The 23256-nt window shown below is 37.4% G+C and overlaps 1 protein-coding gene across 3 annotated transcripts; it reads right to left on the bottom strand.

The window, feature by feature from the left end:
• Nucleotides 1-293: 293 nt before the first annotated feature.
• Nucleotides 294-21600, bottom strand: Pabir2 (PABIR family member 2). Of its 3 annotated transcripts, none has more exons than XM_048336541.1 (8): nt 21512-21600; nt 17852-17895; nt 17679-17733; nt 17343-17444; nt 17003-17088; nt 16300-16364; nt 11408-11504; nt 294-2676 (listed from the first exon to the last, which is right to left on the bottom strand). In XM_048336541.1, the coding sequence occupies exons 1-8, from the start codon at nt 21539-21541 to the stop codon at nt 2532-2534; spliced, it is 624 nt and encodes a 207-aa protein (XP_048192498.1). In that variant the 5' UTR covers nt 21542-21600; the 3' UTR covers nt 294-2531. The 3 variants fall into 3 exon arrangements, with proteins under 3 accessions (XP_048192498.1, XP_048192500.1, XP_048192499.1); XM_048336543.1 differs by having other exon boundaries at nt 294-1745; XM_048336542.1 differs by having other exon boundaries at nt 16300-16361.
• Nucleotides 21601-23256: the final 1656 nt, after the last annotated feature.

The following is a 23256-nucleotide window of genomic DNA, read 5'->3' as shown; positions in this document are numbered from 1 at the left end:
TTTAAAACACTGATATTTTATGTATGTATATATACTTTATTCAATTTTCACTTGAAGGTTACACATAAGGCTGATTATTTCACAAAACTTTCTATTATTCCAAAAGCAGTTATCATAAAACAGTGATTATATAAGTTTCAAGCAAAAACATTACATATAGACGTGTTATATCATTTCTTAATATTTAACTTAAATAGAGGCTTGAAATAGAAGCTTGAAATAACACAATATTAAGATAGGAAGAAAGAAGTTTACTTTATAACCACTTTTCAAATATTAGTCTCTATATAAAAATAAAGGTGTACTGTCAACAAAGCTCATATGTGGGTTGTAGTATATCTATGTGGATTTATTTCAAAGCAATCCCTTCACAAGCTTCACTTTCTAGGCCACTTAAACAATAAATACTAAAAATGACCCTTGGTGAATACAACAAAGTGAATCATCCTCCTTCTAAGTTCTCATACCACTGGAACAACTTCCATTTCCTGCCCCAGTTTTCCCTACCAGTGAATTTCGAAAATAAATTTAAAAGTCATCACATTTTGGAGGTTATTTCTTAGCAGTCTTAAATTAGAACTCAAAAGTGTCCCTTTAAGGCAAAGAAGACAGTAGAGTGAAGGTGGACAAATCTCCTGAAAGACAAAACCATCTATTATTGTCACAGAGGCAAAAACATCTTCAAATAGTTTGGTTTTTACAAACAGAATAGATGTACTGAATAACATCAAAGAGGTTTGTTTTTAAAACGGCACACGAGAGGACATGTCTCCTAATAGATACATATAGGTTGGATTTGAAGGATTATGAGTTGCACAGGGGAAAACAACACAGGACCTAACGGCTGTTATGGCAGTGATTACAATGTGAATAACACACCTGAATGCAACAGAACTACTGCAAGCTAAGTGCTTCTCTCTACTGATTGAAAGAGAGGTTTCCATTCAAGCAGTACACAATCACTAGTCTGTGTGTGCCTTCAAAGCACATCCTCTTCCTTTCAATCCAAGGATCTTTGCCTTCAAAAGACACAAATGCAGTGGTTTTCCTTTCCTTACATTCACTTAAAAATGGAATAATATGACCCTAGTGGGTAAGTGTGCATATTAAACACAAGGCATCATGTCTGAACAGTAAATCTATTGCAACAGAAGCTTTGCACAGTGTAGGAAATAATAAATAGCACAACAACAGATCATTCGCAGATTTCTTAAATGTCTTAGTCAGGAGTTTCCTCTGGGAAAACGAAAGAATACATGGTACCTCAGACTTATAGCATATACACTACAGCTCACACAGGTTCTGAAAAACAGGATGCATAACAACATCTTTTTTGGCTCCTACAAGCTTCCTTGCAAATATTAAGCTACTCTCTATAAGGCAGGAGAATAAGAGCTGGATTCTGATTCTGGCAGCAACACAATAATCAAAACACCAATCACCACATGACAAAACAAACCCAATGACAAAAAGGAATCCGAAAAAAAAAGCAGTAAGCAAAAGAGTATGTGGCAATCATATACATAAGCCTCCTTTTCCACACCACCTTAAAACGTATTTCCTTTAGAGCACAACAGTGAAACACAGGCACCTAAACCACAATACCACCACCCGACACACAGACAGCTCCATGGGTGCTTGCTTTTGTACACAGTGGTTTGGGGTGTAAATAACATTATTCGTTCATTTGTAGATGCTCCACACATCTGGTCAAGGCAGGAATTTCTTCTCCTTGATAACACCACCTAGAAATATCAACAATATTTTATATATTCCTTAGGGCAATAGATTTGTGGACAGAAATAGCAATTGTGGAAGCAAAGTCCTAAGAACTTTGGGGACACTAATGCAGGCATCTTGTAAGTCCATTGACATTCTCAACAGTAAAGCCAATCTTCAAGCAAAGAAGCAATATGGGTAGTGATGGAAACAGTTATGGGTTTCATTCCCTCTGTGAGAAATGGCAAGGAAGCAGCTCAAACAGGAAAGGGAAACAAAATAATGTACTTAAAGCTGATGCAGAAAAACCAAAATTTAATGTAACCAAAAGCAATTTGTGTATCAACATGAAATAAAACAGACTGGAAAGTATATGGTCAACAGAGAACAAAAAAAATCTCTCAAGCAAGATAATTTCTGATCAACTCTATCATATCACTGCTGGAGAAAGCTATTATTATTGTTGTTGTTATAGATAATACACATTTGTGCCTCCCTTGAATATATAGACTAAAAAATTGGTGCTCTTTGAGGCACAAAGGAAAAAAATCCTCCAAGCAAATCAAAAGTGAATACTTGACATTTAGTCATCAAATGCAAAACGAGATCAGCAAAATGTAGACATCAGTAAAATCACTACACTTGTAAATTAACCTTTACAGGAAAGAGATGCCAAAAAAATAAGAAGAGCATCACAATGGTTGAAATTGGTCAAACTTCAATCCTCATTAGGGATCAAAGTTCTCTGTGTTCCTCACTGACTGTTTTAAGTAGGCAACAGCAGTGAAAACACTGAATCAGAAATAGTTTGGTCACTTGGGTGAGAGATCATCCATCAAGATGGGCGAAGAGCATGGATTGGAGCATGCTACTGAAGACTCTGCAGGAGCGCTGACTGAAGCCAGTGAGTCTGAGGATAAGCCACTGCTGCTACTACTGCCATCCAAAATATCTGAACTGAAGACAAAGTAAAAAGAATTATAAGCAAATGCATCCATTAAGGGTAAACATAACATGCAATGACATGGTTTCAAGGACTCACACATTGGTAAAGCATTTGTAAATCATAATTTACAAAAAGCATAGAAGCAACAGCAATGAACAATGTAATGTATTACAATGAAATACCTGGGAAAGAATAGTCTCAGAAACCCAAAGTAAGACTCTCAAAGACCTGCATTATTTGTTTCCCTCTGGAGACACCAGACTGTCCCACAAGCAGTAAGCATTTCTCCTGATACTGCAATGGGTTTTTGTGAGGTAGCTTCCTAATCTTATGCTCAAGAGATTCCTATCCTATTTATCATCGTATTTTCCCATCAGGCTTGGAGTAAGAAGAATGGTAATTTCCTGAGGTACCCGTTCTCCAGCTAACTAAAGCATCAGGCATATCACCTCACTTCGTAATCCCTCTTCTCCAGAACAGTCTTTCAACTGCCCAACAGTTGACTACTTGCCCACTCCCAAGAGGCCTTCAATTCTGTTTTTTCTGAGTTGCCCTTTAACTACATGCGTTTTACATTCTTCTCATTTTATGAATTCCTTACACTGTTGCCTTTCTTCAAATCCCAAAGGTCTCCCCTACTATCTCTAAAAGACTTTTCTTAGACCCCCCTCTGTTTACACACTCATTAAGTTTCTAAAATGAATGCTCTTTACCCATAGTCCTAATACCCTCATGTCAATGGCCTCTTTAATCTCAACAACTGACTTCTGTTCCCATCTTTCCACTGAAACTGACCTGGGCATAAAGTACCTCTATAACCAACCTCAGGAATACCTTGTCCATTGATCCCAGGCACTCAGTTCCCAACAATCAAGCTGGCCTGCCTCATAAATCTGGTTTCACACTTAAGGCGTGAAACTCAAGGCCTTTGCAAATTGGCATCAAGTTGCCAGTGATCTAACATATAAGATCTATGTTCTACAGTTGGCCTGAACTTACTCATTTGCTTATTCTAATATTTACTAAATGCCTGCCAAGTGCAGGAAGTCTGCTGAAACTAGAAGGACAACAGTGAAGGATAGACATAGTTCCTGTCCTGATTGAATTTATAGGACAGCGGAGGAGACAAAACACTAGAATAATGCTAATAAATATATAATTACAATCTGTGATCCGAGTCATAAAGAAAAGATACAAGAGGCTATGAGAGTCTAACATGTGGGTAAGCCAACAAACAAAGGTTCCTGAGAAATGAGATTTATGCTGTGATCAGAATGAGTAAGCATCCACTAGGTTTGTGAGGAAGCAAGGGTAGTTCTAGGAATCAAAAGCAGGCAAATGTGTAGTAGAGGGAGGAAAAACACAATGAGAGACAAAGCTGGAGAAGTAGTCAGGCAGTTTAAGAATTTACACAGGCACACTTTCCATTTTGAGAAATGGGAAAAAAGCAAATAATTGGAGAAGAAATTAGGAATCAGCAAGTATGGATCCTCACTTAATTTTGGTCACTAGCTCCTTTGCAAAAAACAATCCTGATCTAATATACTCTAAATCTAAATATTAATCTTACATTATTTTAGTTTCCAGGTTGATGTATTTCCAATATTAAACAACCTATGGTACATTTAGAAATCCCTGCATGCTACACTATCCTTGTGAAATACAACGTTACCCCCTTCTGCTTCTCTGCTCTTTTCTTTTTCTTTAAATGTCATTTCTTTCTTTTTTTCTGCAGTTCAAGGAATAGAACTCAGGGTCTCACACATGCTGGGTACTTTATCACTGAACTACACCCCCAGCCCCCAAATGTCAAGGGCTTTAGAAAAGTTATATTCCACAGTCCTCCTTCACTATGCTCACTGCTGTCAAATGCATCATTAATAATACCACTTTTAAGCAAGAAGTTTGGAAAATTTACCTGGCTCTGACATTTGTTCAACCAAATAGCAAAATGGGTCTAAAATATGAATTATTGAAACTACTGAAAGTTGTGCAGATAATACAAGCCACTAGAAAAAACAAAAAAAAAAGTCCTTTCTATTTGCCTTTGGAACATATGTGCTTTTTCCTCCTGCAGCTTTTTCCTAGACTAATATTAAAATGAATTTACTTTCCTAAAGCACATTATTTGTTGGGAAGCAGCAGGTCCCTCTCTATGTTACTTGGCAAGGTAAAAAAAAAAACAGACTTAGATTAAAATTTGGCTATTGTGTAGATAATCTGAATTAAATAAAGATGCCTTATTCCAACACTAGAGTTCTGGTGATCCCTGGGTTGAAAAATTCCATTTGTAATAAGATTTGCTTGCTTGGGTGAATCCTATATCCACTCTAAAATACAACATATGACTTGTATAGTTAATTTTTTTCCCTAAGACTGTTGATTGCTCGAAGAGAAACAAAAACTGACAGGGATGTTACCAACTAGAAAAAAATGAACTTGCAAATCTTATTTCAGAATTTCTGTTATTACATATAAATGTATATAATTTTTACCCTAACAGAAATAGAGTATGCTTACATTTCGTATCCAATTTCGATTTAGAACTTGGGAAAACTTTAAATAGACATTTGTACTAACCTGAAATCTAGTTTTGTTGTAATTAATCTGGCAGGTTAACACATGGTCATAAAGCAGACTACAGGTCACACATCACCCCATTGTTTCATCCCCATAAAGCAAGACTTGTCTTTGTGCGTGTGTGTGTGCATGTGTGTGTGCATGTGTGTGTGCATGTTGGTCCTGGGGCTTGAACTTAGGGTCTGGACTCTGTCTTTGAGCTTTTGTGCCCAAGGCTAAGCACCCTACCATACCAGTTCAGCCAGAGCTCCATTTTTGGCTTTGTGGTGGTTAATTGGAGAGAAGTCTCATGGACTCTCCTTCCCCGGGCTGGATTCAAACCACCATCCTCAGATCTCAGCCTCCTGAGTAGCTAGGATTATAGGCATGAGTCACCAGCACCCAGATAGGACTTACACATATTTTTAATCCACAAAAAGAATACCATACAAAACTAGGTTTCACTAAGTCTTATACCACAACTTCTCAAAACAACAAACTCTGGTCCAATTTGACTTTCTTCTTCTTCTTTTTTTTTTTGGCTTAAGCTCTGATGGAGGTACTAATGAACCATACCAAGATGTAGACAATTCACACCAGACTTAAGAGTACCTGAATCAAAAGTTAACTACTTCATTCAAGCCACTGAATATATATACACGGAAGCAATAATTGAACCTCATAACTGAAAGTATTATGACTGATAATAGTATCCTAAGTCTAGAAAAGTCAATGATAAAAGTATAAGCTAATATTTAAACATTACAAGGATAAAGTAAGATTCAGACATCCAGTATGACTCATGCTACAACCTCATCTAGCTGAGCCATGTTTTACCTTCTTCACTGAATAAGATGGGTTCTATCAGATTAAGGGCAAGCAAGCAAATGCACTATAAACTAGCCACAGTCCTATCAAATGCAGGGCATATTTAAGTAACAGGTACATCCGTGGGTACATCTCCACACCCCTCATTAAGGGTTGAACTGATACATAAGGGTTTTCATTTCTACTACCTTGCCTAAGCATTATCTTCCCAAATAACTGCTAATGTGGATTTGTTTGTTTATTTTGCAATATTTGGGATTGAACCCCAAGGCCCTGACCACAAGAGACTCACGGGAGGAATTTTCCTTTTATGTAGAACAAATATATCATTTAACCTTTTATTTCATATATTATAGTGCAGATGCACTCAATTCTATTCCCAGCAGAACGAGGAACAGAGTAAGAGTTCCTTGACATGCAAAATGAATCAAATACCACACAAGGTGCACTTCTGAATTATGTGCAAACTCTTGATATTTACAAGGACAAAATGCAAAATGACATAACTCCGGTATTGTGATTGTGCCTCAGATCTAATTGGCAATCATCTCAGATTTTAATGTAGTAAAAGAAAATGAAAATAAAAATTATACCCACTGGCAAAGTCCTAGTAGATACATACTCATATTTCAAGTTTAGTTTATCCTTCAGAGATGTCAGATTTTCAAGATTATTATCTAGTACATAAACTTTAAAGGTTGTAAAACCTATCCTTTTCTTTGTGATGTGGGCTAGGGAGTAAATATAAAGATTAGAATGATGAAATAACAACTACTAATGACTGGATCCTTTATCTGCTCTCTAAAAGGTAGCATAAAAAAATGGTTTCCTTACTTTTGTTAACAAGTATACTGCCATCTGGGCGATAGAAGCCAGAACACAGCCGGTTCCTATCTCTGTCCTATTTTGATTTTGATAAATGAAACTGCACTTAGGAGAGAGAAGAAAAAGTTCTGCATTAAAAAACTACCTTGTACTTAAAATCTCTTCACTATAGACATGTCAGCATCCTTAAGATACCCCAAAAAGTCTTAGCATAAATTTAAGCTTTAGTAACCTCAGATGAACAGATCCTACAAGCCAACTCAAACATTATTTAAAAGTTTACTTCACTGTCTTCTTATTTTTGTTTTTGAAAGTGGGCTCTAGCAATCCTGCCTCTGTCTCCTAAGTGCACTACAGGTATGTACCACAGCATCTGGTTAGTACTCCTTTAGACACATTTTTTATGAGTTTTGAAAAATGAATGTATCACAGTAGACTTGGGATATGAATAATGCAAATGTCTTCTATGTAATAGTTTTTTTCTGCGTAAGGAGTCAAAGTTTCTGCCTGGTGCCACTGGCTCATGTTGGGCAACGGTGGCTCACATTTGTAATTCTAGCTACTCAGGAGGGTAAGATCTGAGGATCACGGTTCAAAGCCAGCTCAATCAGGAAAGTAGGAGACGAGACTGTTATTTTCCAATTCAGCACCAAGTGTGGAGCTGTGGCTCAAGTAGTAGAGCATTAACACTGATTAAAAAAGATGAAGGAGGCTGGGAATGTAGCTTAGTGGTAGCGTGCTTGCCGAGCATGAAAAAAGCTGAAGGACAGCACCTAGGCCCCGAGTTGAAGCCCCAGGAATGGCACAAATAAAACCTTTTCTTCATTACTAATGTCTCTGTTTCCAGGCCTCACCCAGCCACTCCCCAGTCTGCTCATGAGTATGAGTGTAGTGGTAACAAAAACTGAAGTCTCACAGTAGCCATTTTCACAAACAGCTAAGGTTGTGCTGTTTAGAACACAGGAGCAAGGAACCTTGGCAAATACTATGCTTTCTCATTCCTGTTTTTATTTGTAGGAACTTGCTTTATGGCATCCTGCAGTCAGTCTAGGACAATGTAAGACTAAATCTCAGTGTGTATTATTGTTGTCGTGCTAGGAATGTAACCCAGGGCTTTATACATGTTAAAGTGTATGCTCTATCACAGAGTGATACCACCAGCTTGGCAAAATGGTGTCAACATTTACTTAACTTGGTCACTGGGTAAGCAAACCTATTTATAATTGTGTGCCTATAGTCAAGCATGCTTTGCCATAAAAATGCTATGTAGTTTGCACCAAGTATAGAGTTTCACCTACTAGTCCTCTTGACAAGCTTCAAGCATTGCTTTTTGAAATTGTCTACATACCTGAAAAAGCACTGTGTACCAAAATTAGCACAGAGTTATTAAGGACACACAGAGTTGAGGGGCAAAACCAGGGTGTGAGACTTAAAAAATAGCTGGAGCAATCAACAAGGCATCTGCTCCAACATTCCAGCAGTACAGGTCAGTAAGCCTAATTAACACGAATAAGCCTGTGATTTATTGATCAACTAGTGATCAGCAAGTGATTTGGGAAGAAGGAATTGTCAATCCATATACCTTATAAAATGGTTAATATACTTCTTCCATCCATGGGAATGCTAAAATTTAGGTGACAAAAAAGTTCTGAGATATGATAGCAGTTTCTAGTACATGGATACAAAGCATGTTGACTGGAACATACTAGAAGATTTAATAAATATTACCTAGTTACTGCTACTATACTTTGCCCTTTCTACTATATGTACATTAGGATCGAATTGCTCAACTTCAGGTTAAAAAAATAACAACAACTAGTTAACTTTTCAGAAAATACTGAAGGCACTTAGAACCCTAAACCAGGATGAATAAGACTACCAATTATGTGATTAGACCCTAAGAATCAGGAACTCTTGCATATAAAAATGCAAGCTTCGCTGGGCATCAGTGGCTCATGCCTGTTATCCTAGCTACTAAGGAGGCTGAGATCTCAAGTTCAAAGCCAGCCCAGGAAGGAAGTCCATGAGACTCTTATCTCCAATTAAGCACCAAAAAAGCTGGAAGTAGAGCTATGGTTCAAGCTAGCCTTGAGTGAAAAACTCAGGGACAGTGCCCATGCCCTGAGTTAAATAAAGCCTTAGGCTCTGCACCCAAAAAATAAATAAAAAGTAACTTTAAGCCAGGAATGGTAGGGTACACACAAATGTGGCATCAACACTCAGAAAGCTAAGACAAGTTCACGAGATCAAGGCCAGCTGTGGCTACATAGTGAATTTCGAGAATAGAAATAATCCCTAAAGGTTTCACATGCTAAGCACATATTTCCCAGCTGGTGGCACTATTTGGGGAGATGAGAGAGGCATGCCTCTGAATGTCAAAACTGCTCCCGGGTCCCCTGTTCTACTTCCTGCCTACAATGATACTTGCTGCTGTTTTCTGCTGTACCTTCCCAGTCAGGATGGACTGAAATCTCTAGAGCTTTAAACAAAACAAGTACTTTCCCCTCTTAAATTGTTTATGTCTAGTATCAGGTCACAGTGATAAAAAAAAAGTCCAATTGATATAAAAAATTGGTACCAGAGAAATTTGATTATTAATGTCACAACCTGATTATGTGGATTTGAATCATTTGGAACTGGCCTGTGAAAAGAATTTTGAAAAGTTTGGGGTATGCAGAGTTTAATAAGTGATTCAGGTCAGAGCTCAGAAGACCATAATTCCAACAGAACTGTGGACAATAAAGTCATAAGGTCTCATATAGAAACAAGGACTGTATTGGAAATCAGACTAGAAACCATTTATGTACATTTTAGCAAAGAACTTATCCACATTTGTCCATGTCTTGAAACTTTGTGGGAGACTGAGTTTAATGGCAATAAACAAAATGAATCTGGTGAAGGAAATTTCTAGACAGTCCAGCATTCAGTTGCAGCATGGTTATGAAGAGCTGTTTGGAGCCAGGTTTACAGAAAGAATTGAGAACAAAAAGCAGAAGATAAAGGCCTGGAAAAGTTGCAGTTTAGTCAGAAAAGCCTGTGTAAAGTTGGCATTAAGGAAGGCAAGGTTTTGGAAGAGATCAACACCATTAAAAAGAAGTCAAGGACTTTTCATTAGCATAATAGGAATCGTGCCTTGAGAGCATTTCAGAAATAGGCCAGACCCCAACCATTACAGCTATAAAGGCATAAAAGACCAAATTAATTTGCAATACTTTTCATTTTTCATTTCCTTTTCTTATGGCAGATCAAACCCAAGGGCTCGTGTATGCTAGAACAACTGGTCAACCACTGAAGAATGTTGGAAATTTGAAGGTTTGGGGGACTTTGGGGAATTGACTAAAAGCATTTTGAATTACGAGATGGCCATGAGACTTTAGTGGGTAGGAAGAAAAGGTTATTTTTTAAATATAAAATGTTGTACACGGGCTCATGTGTGTGGATTGCTTGGTTCTCAGATGCAGGCACTATTCCAAGAAATAGTGGAAGCTTTAAGAGGTGGGCCTAGGTAGAAGTAGGTCCAATGGGAATGTGCCTTTGAAAGTAGCATTCAATCCCCAATCCCTTCATCTCCTCTGCTTCCTATCATAAGTTCCTACCACCAGGATGTTCTGTTTCACAATGGCCTCACAATCAATGGAGCCAAGAACTATGCATTAAATCCTCTGAAGCCATGAAACAAAACAAACTCTTCAGGCTGGGAATGTGGCTTAGCGGTAGAGTGCTTGCCTAGCATGCACAGACCATGGGTTCGATTCCTCAGCACCACATGAACAGAAAAAGCCAGAAGTGGTGCTGTGTCTCAAGAGGAAAAAGAAGCCAGGGACAGTGCTCAGGCCCTGAGTCCAAGCTCCAGGACTGGCAAAAAGAACCGCCAAAAAACAAAAGAAAACTCCTTCCTCCTTTAACTTGTTTAGGTTGAGTATCTTGTCACAGTGAAAAAAAGTCTGACTAGTGCACATAATGAAGAATATGTTGCTATTATTTGATAGAACAAAATAATGGAATACAAAATGCAAGCAGAGCAGCAATCAACAATGTACATTACCCTCAGCAACCCAGAAATTCTTTTTTTTTTTTTTGGCCAGTCCTGGGCCTTGGACTCAGGGCCTGAGCACTGTCCCTGGCTTCTTCTTGCTCAAGGCTAGTACTATGCCACTTGAGCCACAGCGCCACTTCTGGCTGTTTTCTGTATATGTGGTGCTGGGGAATCGAACCCAGGGCCTCATGTATACGAGGCAAGCTCTCTTGCCACTAGGCCATATCCCCAGCCCCACAACCCAGAAATTCTATCCCACACCAGTCAGTTAGCACTGCACCATACCATGCCATCTATTGAGAGGAGCTGACCTAATATGAGCTAGGTACAAAAGTAAAAGTGCCAAAACGATGCATACACTTCCAAAGGAAGTATTCACAACTTAAAAATTATTATTCAAAATTATTTATATCACCAGGGACCTTTTCTCTTATGAGTCTTTTAAAAATGAATCATACCCTAATATTTTTTTGATTTTTTTTTCATTTTTTTACCATGAACTGAGATCCGACAGTTGTTCACCATCTGGAGACAGCATGCTGGTGGTACCTTGGAAGAATCTCTTGGGCTGGCTTTCTGTCTCCATTTCACCTAAATTGGAAAGAAATAATACCATTCAAATGAAGTGATCCTTGTTTAATCAAAGCACAGAATACATCTTTATGTCATCATTTAAAAGCTATTTTCTGCTGGATGTGGTGGAGGAGGTATGCAACACCAACAGTTGGAAGGCTGAGGCAGAAGGAGAAATTCAAAGACAGCTTGGGCCACATAGCTAGATCCTGTCTCAAACAAACTAGAAAACCATTTTCCCACGTGCTTTAACATAGAAGAAATATGCTTCCATATAACCCGTCAGCATTCTTAACAAAACCTTGTTCATTACACATAGCATGTTATAGATGCATATACAATCATTTTTTTGCGCCAGTCCTTAGAGTTTGAACTCAGGGCCTGGGCCCTATGTCTGAGCCTTTTATCTCAAGGCTAGTGCTTTACCACTTGAGACATAGCTCTAATTCCGGCTCTTCTGGTAGCTAACTGGAGCTAGGAGCCTCACAGACTACCCTTTCCAGGCTGGATACTCAGATCTTAGCCTTCAGAGTAGCTAGGGTTATAGGCATGAGCCACAGACCCCAGCTTCCTATTCTTTCATAGATTTAGAGAATATTGATTACATAAGGCAAAATGAATCAAAAGTAATCGAGAGTATAAAGGATTTTCCAAACAGTGAAAGCTCACAATGAATATTTTATGCTAGATGATTATCAAATATTATTTACTTTACACATTTTAATACCTAAACATTTCCTAAGGTAATAGCAGATGGGTTAAAAAAAAGTGTTGCCTAGCTGGGTTTGAGAGGAGAATCAAATTTCTAGGCCAACATGGGCTACAAAGAAACTTTGTTTCAAATTAACAAAAAAGAGCAGTCTAATAAATAATGTATAAGTAAAAAGTTGCTTTCGTCTATTGAAAATAAAGATTATAAGTCTAAGGAGGGAAAAACTGGGAGAGAGGAGAGAGAAGGAGTAACATTGTTCAGAAAGAAATATACTCATTACTTGACTTATGTAATTGTAACCTTTCTGTACATCACTTTATAATAACAATAAAAATTAAAAAGTATAAGTTTGAAGGCACACTTTCAATTGAAACCACATATTATTTATGAATTTGACATTGTACTGACTGTATCGTATAAATTTTCTCAGAGCTGATAAGAGGACAACATGGCACCAATGGGAATAATGCTTAATATATTGTTATCAACTAGTTCGAATTGTCTAACACAACTTGAACTTTGACAGATGAAGCCCCTTTTCAAATTTTTGTTGTTGTTGTTGTTTGAAACATGTACCTTACAAGTAAGGTACTAGCAAAAGACTTCAGCCCTTTTTAGCAAATCCCTCCATCTACTGGCATATTTTGGAATAGCTATGAAACTAAAGATCACTACTTTCATTATCTTTCTGCAATAAATTTCAAGTTAATAAAAACAATAATGGTTTTATTTTCAAGTATATTTCCACTTAATAGCCCTTCAGAATGTTCCCAGGGCTGTAAATAACATCATTCAAGATCAAAGAAAAGTACTTTTATTCATAAAAATGTCACCATATCAGGATCTCTTTTCCAAAGCAAATCATTTTTAAGTTGCCTATGAGCAGAAAGATTTCACCAAAGCCTTAAGTCTCCATTCTCCTAATATAAGAGATACGGTTTGTCTATTGCTCCTGAAGGTGATCTGCATAATGAAATCACTTTAATTGCTTCTTAGAAGTTATCGTTAAGATAACTGGTGCCTCACGCCTGTAATCCTAGCTACTCTGGAGGCTGAGATCTGAGGATCATGGTTTTAAGCCAGACTAGGTAGGAAAGTCCATGAGACTCTTATCTTCAATCAATCACCAAAAATCTGTAATTGGGGCAGTGGCTTAAGTACCAGAGCACTAGCCTTGAGCAAAAAAGCTCAAACCCAGCACCCAGGCCCTGAGTTCAAGCCCCAAGACTGAAACACAGGAAAAGGTTATTATTAAAACTCTTGTTTAAAAGGACATCTGAACTGAGCATGGTCGTTCTATGCCTGCAATCTCAGCTACTTAAGAGGCAGAAATGAATGGACTGCCATTTGAGACCAGCCTCAAGAAAAAGCAAGACCTCATCTGAACAAAACAAACTTCGGGTGCTGATGCTAACTTGTCATCCCAGTTACTTGGGAGGCCAAATGTAGAAAATACTGGTCTGAGGCTGCCCTCAAGAGAATCCTGGTCTGAGGATGACCTCAAGCAAAAAAATGAGGCCCTATCTAAAAAATAACCTACAGTAAAAAGGGTTGGAAGCAGGGCAAGGCCTTGAGCTCAAACTCTAGTACCTAAAAATAAAAGTTCTCCCTTCAGCAGCACATATATGAAGATTAGCATGGTCCTCACGCAAGGTTGACACACAAATTCATGAGTTGTTCAGTATTTTTAATATATATATAATTTTTAAAATTATAAATGACAGACAATACTTTTAATTATGCAGTCATATTGCCAGGAATAATAAAAAGCAGTTGAATATCTTTGCTCTTTTAAATATACAGATACCATTGTATATATGTACCCCATTTTCTTAATATTCATCCACTGAGGGGTATCTGGACTGATTCCATACCTTGGTTATGATAAAGAAAGCTGCAATAAACATGACTGTAGTGGTGGCTTTAGTGTATCCTTGTTGGTGCTTTATTGGACAAATGCCCAGAAGTGGAATTGCTGGGTCAAGGGTTAGTTCTATGTTTAGTTTTTTGAGGACTGTGCATACTGCTTTACAGAGTGCTTGTGGAAATGAATAGAATGCAGACAAGAATGCATTGCATATGCCATAGAACTAAGAAAAATAAGAGAAACTATAGATAAAAGGGGGGGGGAATATTGAAGGGATGGCACCGATCAAGATCCACTATATACGTAAATTGCTTTGTTAAATGGCCAAAAAAAGAATCCAGTACATAACCTAGAAATTAAGAAAAGTGAGGGAAAAGGTGGGGTGGGATGGGGTGGGTGAGAATATTAAAAGACGTGACATTGACCAAGAGACATTGTATTCATAAACTGCTCTATTGAATGGCAACTTCTTTGTACAATTACCTAAAGGAAATTCAAAAGTATATACAGATGCCATCAGATGTCTCGTAGAAGCATGTAACACTAGTGGTGACTGAGGCCACCTGAATGCTTTGCGGCTCAAAATAAGTGTCGTGAAAAGAACACTCAGTTACATCACAAACCCTACAGAACCAATACATGACAATTCTTTCTTTGCTGAAGAAATCTTTAGTGATGGGATCTGAAACTTACCTTAAATTTGAACAAATTCTCTTTTACAAGGATATTTGCTATGACCTTATCACATATTTCTGCAACATATCAACTGTGTATCTTTTTTACATTCAGATCACTGAGAGGCAATTATTTTTGGAATATGTATCGATAATATAAAAATATAAGATGAAGATATGAGGTGTGGAAAAATACAGACAGTATAAAATAGCTAATTTACAAAATTTAGAATCAGAGTATACATGGGAAAAACATCTTTCTGTCATTATTTATTTATTTAGAAGCTGGTACTGAGGCTTAAATTTAGGGTCTTACTCTCTGATTCAACTTGCTTTTTCCTTTTTTCATTTTATTTCTTTCTTTCTTTGTTTGTCAGTCATGGGGCTTGAACTGTGGGCCTTGGCACTGAACTCTTGAGCTGAAGAGCTCTACCACTTGAGCCATAACACCACTTCCAGTTTTCTGGTGGTTAATTGGAGATAAGAGTCTTATGTACTTTCCTACCCAGGCTGGCTTTGAACCACAATCCTCAGATCTCAGCCTCCTGGGTAGCTAGGGTCATAGGCGTGAGCTACTGGTGCCCGGCTTATGATTTTATTTAATATAAACAATCAAACTTCTTGATGCCATAGCAAATATTTTCAATCATAACCATTCTATATGGCACCAGAGCTGAAAAAAATGGAACACTGAAAATAAATAGTAAAAGAAACACACACAGAACATTGATATGTCTTAGTTAAGAAGTATAAGATGAAATTTTCTTTCCTACAACTGTTTTTTGTGCTGGTTCTGGGACTTGAACTCAGCACCTGGGCATTGTACCTCAGCTCTTTTGCTCAAGGCTGGTGCTCTACCACTTGAGACACAGCTTCACTTCTGCCTTTTTCGTGGTTAATTGGAGATACTGTCTTACCGACTTTCCGGCCCATGTTGGGTTCTGAACTGTGATCCTCAGATCTCAGCCTCTTGAGTAGCTAGGATTACAGGTATGAGCCACCAGTACTGAGCTTCAAATTTTTACATTTTTATTACATTTAAGAAGTTCCACAAACCAGTTCATTCAACAAATCCGTTTATAAGTACATAATGCATCTTGACCAATGTCACCCTTTCATCATTCTCCTACATCCCTCCCAACCAAACCCCTGCATTTTCATAATTTCATAGGATATGCATTGAATGTTATGACTGCATGCTCCCTGCCTCTTGTCTTCATTTGTCTACCCCCCCTCTTTGATCTCCTCCCACAGAAGGAAAGTAATGCTATCAATTGATTCAGACAAAAATTCTAGTTTTTAATTCAACATGGTTAGGTTTAATATTAGAAGTGTGATTCATCTATTCTTATCTCCATGGCTTTACTGAGTTATAAGTAATAACCAAGAGTATAATATAATGTGTACAATGTGATGATTTGCTATATGTACATACTGTGATCATAATCAGGTCAACTGACACATCTATCCCCTCAGTTATTTACCTTTTTATGGTATATGATGAGGACATTTAAGATCTACTGTCTTAGCAGATATCAGTGTCACCATGCTGCTACATACCTTTTCTTTTCAGAGGACCAAGAACACTGGGCCTAATGCACTTGACTGGACTCTGACTTGTCCTGCTTCGACAAATAAACAAACAGGATGATGTGACATTAATTTCCAAGATACAAAATAAATTGCACTAAACTACAGCCTACCAAATAAGTAAAGTTGATAGCCATAAAAACAAAAATGGAAAGTGCCAGTTATAGGCTAGGTAACTGAATTGCCAATATATGATTTGACTAAAACTATAGCAACCTAGATTAACAAGGCATTTGCAGCCTTTAAAAAAGTCGTTCTATAAGACGAAATACTTACAATATAAAGAAAAAGATATTTTATTTAACAATTATTTAGATCTTGACTGATCTATAATCTTGAATTTTTATTCTTTAAAATGAGTGTATTGTCTGGTGTGTGTGCAGTGGGTACATACACGTCTCCTCTTTGAATATCAATGAGCACTATCTGGCAACATATTAATGACAGAATACATATGCCTACGCATATGGCTCTTAGCTATAAAGATTCTTTCAATTTTTCTGTATGCTTGAATATTCTCATAATGAAGTATTAGGGAAAATCAGACCAAAAAATTGTATTTATCCTCAAGAGGCTGAGGCAGGAGAGTTCAGGTTCTAGGTTAGCTTGGGCTCCAGAGGGACCCTGTCTCAAAACACAATCAAACAGATAAAAATAATTCAAATTCACTTACCTTGGAAATTGTCTTGGATTAGAAATGGGATTTGGTGGCAGCCCACTGCTACTCACAAACATTTGTAAGGATGGTGAAAAGCACTGCTAAAAAACATATTCAATATTAGAGCAATTCTATTGTTCCAGTATTCAAATGACAGAAATAGCATCCTTAGAATTGCTTAGGTATGTGTGTGTCATATATATGCATATCTATATTTCTAAATTACTACCACAGATTTTCAGTGGTCCCTCAAGTCATTAGATGCTTTAAAATTGAGGTGACTTGTGTATGCATGTTTTTGAGAGTAAATAGCTTGGTATATAAGAGACATCTAATATCATATCAACTATCTTACCTTTCCAAATCCTCTGGTGGGCGAAGGTGCTGGAGAAACTGGAGTGAAGTCAATTCTCTTTGGAGAATACAATTTCTCTTGCTTGTCAAAACCACTATCACCCTGTAAATACAAAGCATAATCACCTCATAATAATTCAACACATCACAGCTCTTACATACCATTACAAAATACCTACATTTTAAATGTATAAATGAACAGATTCTGATATACTGCTAGAAAAGCAGAGATCAAAAACAAGAATCAATTGGGAAGCAAAAAAGAATTCAAAAAGCCAATGATTGATATGAAGGTTTCCTGGGAAATAAAACACAAGCAAAATTGAGAAAACTTTACCAGGCTCAAATTCTCATCCCATGACTGGCTTATCTGCATTGATGTTTGCATTTCCCTAAAACAAAAGAAATAAAGAAAGAAGGAAAGAAAGAAGGAAGGAAAGAAAGAAAGGCCATTAGTGTGTACAAATATGACATTTATTAGGTTAGGCTCTGCTTTTGTGATGCATTTACCTTTCATGTTCAATGTCTCTGTTCATCATATCCAGGCCTTCTTCCTACAAGAACAAACATATGGGTTAAAAACATAATTTTCATTCACAAGCCTTCTGTAACTCATCTGACATAATCACACAAATGAGAAGAACAAACATTCTAAGACTGTCAAATGTGTCACATCAATATTTTAGCTGCACACTTGGAAGTGTAATGTCTGAAACTAACCAGAGTCGTATCCTGACTCATTTGGAATATCTTAATCTTTGAAGCCAAAATAAAAATGTAAAATCTAAAAAAAAGCCATCAAATCCTAGGTAGTAAGGAAAATTTTCCCCTTTTGATTTTCTGCAGTATGCTACTGGGAATATGACTAGGTAAGGATGACAGCAACTGAAAAGGAAAAGTAAACATTTATACTTTCTCAACCAAAATGTAGCAGTCTGCTGTCAGTTCTGGTGTAATCTCCTCCTAGATAATATTTCACATTCTTCTTAGAAATTTAGCTTTTCGAATCCCTGAACATTAATGCACTAGGGGCAGTATATTCACTCTTTAGCAAGTACACCAGGTTTCCAAGCTCAAATCACCATCTCTCACCAGATAGGCACTGATTCTGAGCACTTCTCCTAAATGAATGCAGAACCGTGTACATTTAGGGAGTAAAACAGTCTGGGCACTGGAAATAGTCACTTCGTCACTGATCTAAAATTAGTAACTATATGAAAAAGGAAAGGAAAACAAACAGTACTGTTACCAATTTTTAGTTCTAATAATGCCAGCAGGTAAAGACAGACTAATAAATCCAGTATATCATTTTATTTATGATTGATGTTCTTCAAAATAGCTTAAAATGACAATAAGGATATTTTCTTCCCATACTCTGTATCAGCTAGAAGACAGCCTTTTCTTTTACTTTTTCCCTCTAAGTCAAATCCTTTCCATTATGAAAACAACACATATTTACTAATGAACAACTAATGAAGACATTGAAAAACACTAAGGTAGCAGGCAAAGCAGAAAAAGCAAGGGCATGCTTTAACAGGCTGAAGAGACCTGGACTAAAGAATGAATGAGTGCGTACATGTGTTAGTCAGAGAACTAAAGACAGCTAAAGACAACAAAACAATCAGGAAAGCCAAAGTGAGGATGGTCATAAACTGACTGTGGAAGAGTCAGAAATTTAGATACTACATCTATATAATACACACTTGCCAATTTTAGACAAAACTACAAAGTAGCTCACAAAGAGTTGGGACATAGCTCAAATGGTATAGTGCCTATCTAGCAAGTACAAGGCCCTGAGTTCAAACCCCAGTACTGCCAATTTAAAAAAAAAGTTTGGAGAATGGAATCGATGGAAAGAAAGACATATGAAAAAGAAATAAGTTCATTTTCCTCATAGTATGCTTGTGATTTGGAAGAAGAAGGTAGAAGGAAAATAGGAAGTGATCGAAGGCCCAAAGCAGAGAGGAGATAATAGCTGAGCAAAATGACAGGGGAGTTAGAATGAATCACAAGGCAGAAGAGCCATATGTGAAGACAAAGACACTGGAAGGAGAAGAAAGCTGACATTATACAAAATATGCATCTATTTTCTCTGTGGAGTGAGACAGGGTCATCAGCTTGAAGTGAAAAGTGGTGAAATAAGACAGGAAGCTGGCAGGCTCTAAAACAAAAAAAAAAAGATTTAGAAGATGATTTTGAACGGCATAGAGCCAGTGGCACCTTCAGTTCCCCAAAAGAATTTATCTTCTTCCCCCTCAAACTACCTATCCTCCCAATTTTTCTATTTCTAATCAAGGCACTATCATTCCTCTGGCCACCAAGAAACATCATTTTAGTCACTTGGGGTTATCCTTCCAGGCCATATATCTAATCAGTTGCCAAATTATGGAACTCTTGTTTCTGATTGTTTCTCTTTTACTGTCCCCTCCTTTCCATTCCATTGGCCAATGTTGTACTCTTTGCAGATTACCTTGGGACACAGATAAGCACAATAAGATTTTTCAGAGTACACTGTATACAATGTAATTAATACGATGGTGGAGAAGCCTGTGAAAAGGAGATATCTGGGTTAAAAGGGGTTACAAGGGATAAGAAAGCAAGAAAGGAGGATGGGGTGAAGACTGCATAAGGACCAATCAAGAACAGTGAATTACTGCCCTCTTTTAGGACAGCCAGAACTTAGGGTGTTTGTTAAGGAGTAGTGAGAGATGAGCTTAGACCAGAGCTGATGAGAATCTTCATATTTTATAAAAGAGTTAAGTGAACTGTAGCTATACTACTCTTATGAAGAGCGCAGCTGTATAACATGTAAAAACATTTTTCATATATCCAACAAAAAATTAGTTTTATTTCCAAGCATCCTCGGGGAAGGAAGTGAAGCGAATCAAACCTCTAGATTGCTAGATAGCTAACATTTTCCCTCATAAGTATTTTTAGCCACTTCAGGTGGAAATCGAAAATGTGTTATATTTTGCCCTTTCTCAGATTATACCAAAGACAATAGCCCTGGATGATCTTTATTCGAATCTCAGCTGTTACTTACTATTGTATGAATTTAAGAATCAAAGCAAGTCACTTATGATTTCTGAGTCTTAGTCACTGCTGCTTTTAATTGGAAAGAATACCTTTTGCCTTGTTTCAGAGGGTTATAGGAATTAAATGAGAGAATATACTTTTGTTAACATGTAAACTACTACACATATGTTGGTAGAAATTTAGAAAAGGTTAAGAACTCAGGGATCCTATTGGATTTGGGGGCATGACTCAAATGATAGAGCACTGGCATAGCAAGTGCAAGGCTGAGTTCAATCCCTAATACCAATCCAAACCAAACAAACAAAGAAGAACACTATATGGTTATAATATAGATCTATAATAGAGACATCCTTAGGGGCCTATCAAAAGTCTGCTTTTCAGTTTTTCCTTCTCCAATCTTGTAGCAACAATTAGCATACCTTTAATCCAATGTTACTTCAGATTTGCTGCTTCTTAAACACTACTGATTTGGAAGCTTATTATAATTGTGAATAAACTTTAAATGATTCAGAGGTCAGAGAAGCTGTCCTATACACAATCTGATGAACCTTTGTGCATGACTATGGAAATCTAGTTCTGTCATTCACAAGTCGATGTGCTTACATATCAGATGTCTTCCAGGGAATTGAAGCTGCTGGAGGACTTATCTCCACATGAGATGTGCTACTATACCAAAACCTCTGCATAATTCCTCCTGATGTAACCCTCCAATAAGGTGATGCTGGCTATGGAGGACAGTCACTAGAGTCTATACTTCAGGAAACCACAATTGTATGACAGAGGAGTGTCAGAAACACTCTATTACCATTTAAGCGTGTTTTCTATCCTAAGTCAAGTAAAGACCACTGTTCTCAGCTATAAATGAAAGTTATTCCCTACTTACCTTACAACTGTGATGCAAGCAGTGATAAATTAGGAACAATTTTAAGCATATGAAGTCCCACAGTAAAGGCAACACAAATTTTTAGCAAATTCTCTTTTCTTTGTACTGAAAAGAGTGGCTACCACAAAACTAGTAAAGAAGACAGGTGAAATAAAACTCTTTTTTCAAAACAACCGGGCACAGCATATAATTTCTAGAAAGAAATATATTTGGAATTATTTTCACTACTCCAAATCACTTCAGATACTTACTTTGATACTTACCAAACTATGATGGCTCATAATTGTTGTACTGTTCCTCCGAGTTCTAAATGTACAAGGTTGAAAAACCTCTGAAAGGTCACTGAAAAGTAAAAATGAAATGCTTACTGTCTTTCTAAAGAAAGATACCATTCAACTATATTAGTATCACGGCTGTAGTTGGCAATGGAACCTTCGATGATTCCTCATTTTCTATAGAAAAGACATTCTCACCGTCCTCGTGGCAGAGCTGCCTCACTTGTGTGCTGAGACACTGATCTCTAGTGGTTGGGGGACAGCTCTGTGAGGTGTGGGGCGGAGCTCCAGACTGGTTCATTCCAGCTGCTTCAGGTCAGAGCTACATCCCCAAACCTGTTCCCATCAGATGTAAGTGGGTCATCTGTTTTACCCTAGAAGACCATGAATTCAGTTTTGTGTGTGTCATCACCTGAAGAGGGCGAGGTCTTATCAGCACATCTTCCACAAATGCCTTAAGCCTCTGTTCTACCTCAGAATCCTGCCATTGAAATGAATAAACCACACTTGAGGGTTTTATTGATTTATTTGTTCATGTTGTTCCTTCTTGCCTCAAATGCCCTTCCTCCTACCACCATCTGTCAAAATTCTTGCTCTTTTCACACTTATCTCAAAAGCCATTCCTCCATGAAAGCATGGCACAAACCTCTGATCAGTGCACAAAATTAATCCAGTCTCTCCTTTAAACCCAAAGAATACACCGGGAGAAGATAAGTTTCTTCAAACATCTACTTTAATTTTTTTTTTAAAAACAGAGTCTTACTATGTTACCCAGGCTGGTATCAAGGTCCTGGACTCAAGCACGCACCATCACACAGTCTTTTTGTTTGCATGTTGTTCTTTTTACAGAGCAGGGCTAGAACCTAGGGCTTTGAATATGTTAGGCAAGTGCTCTGCTCCTGAGCTACCCAGAGCTTTAAGCATGCTAAGTACAATTCTACCACAAAGCTACACCCCCAGCCCCTACTTCGCCTTTATTAAAGAAAAGTGCTGCCTAGCACTACAACAAAGAGAAAAGAAAGAGAAAAAAAACTTTGCATGTGTCTTAAGCCTCTTAGTACAGAAGGGCTTTCTTCATCTTTGTATATCCCTGCAGTGCCTGTGCCATTAATAAAAGCTCAGGAAGGTTTTTTTCAGAAGTGACACAGAAATGATGGGGTACGCCTGTAATCTCAGCACCTGGGAGACTAAAAAATGAGGATCACATGTTTGAGATCAGTATGGGTTACAAAGGGAGATCTTCCCTACTCCACCATTTAGAAATCATATGAATTATTGGGCTAAGTTTAATTCTTGGGTTCCAAAGGACCACTGAGATTCATGACTATTTCAACTTTGTTTTTTTCAACGCTCTCAATTTTTCAGTGTGAAAACAAATTCAGGTTAAGGGATTCATTCATAAGCATAGCTAGCTGATGAAAAGTGGGACCTGACCTGCTCTCTTCACCCATTGTATGTCACCTTACCTTTAAGTAGTTACTTAAATTGTGATTCACGCAACAACACGTTCTATTCTACAACTGTCTAAATGCAGGTCAGTAGGATTGTTGAAGTCCCTAGAAATCGATTGTTTACGAGATTTTTTTAAGACAAGGAAAAACAGAGCAACTGATTATTAAAGTATCCAAAAAATGTAGAGCCAAGGACAGTTTTATCAGTTAAGTAAAGGCATTTCATCATTCCTTCATTTTCAAAATTATATTTAGTGAAAGAAAAAGTAA

The sequence above is a fragment of the Perognathus longimembris genome, chromosome 28 (genome assembly GCF_023159225.1).
Source record: "Perognathus longimembris pacificus isolate PPM17 chromosome 28, ASM2315922v1, whole genome shotgun sequence".
Lineage (NCBI taxonomy): Eukaryota > Metazoa > Chordata > Mammalia > Rodentia > Heteromyidae > Perognathus > Perognathus longimembris.
The sequence above is the reverse complement of the archived record's forward strand: the minus strand, read 5'-3'. Positions and strand labels throughout refer to the sequence as shown.

Bases quoted from the DNA above. Each gene is read 5' to 3' on its own strand.
- Pabir2 (XM_048336541.1), bottom strand. From the start codon at position 21,541: ATGAGCCATCATAGTTTGGTAAGTATCAAA. The intron at 11,505-16,299 runs GTATGTAGCAGC...TTTCCAATTTAG, and splicing joins TGGTCCTCTGAAAAGAAAAG to GTGAAATGGAGACAGAAAGC. The intron at 2,677-11,407 runs GTAAAAAAATGA...CTTTGTCTTCAG, and splicing joins CTGTCGGATCTCAGTTCATG to TTCAGATATTTTGGATGGCA.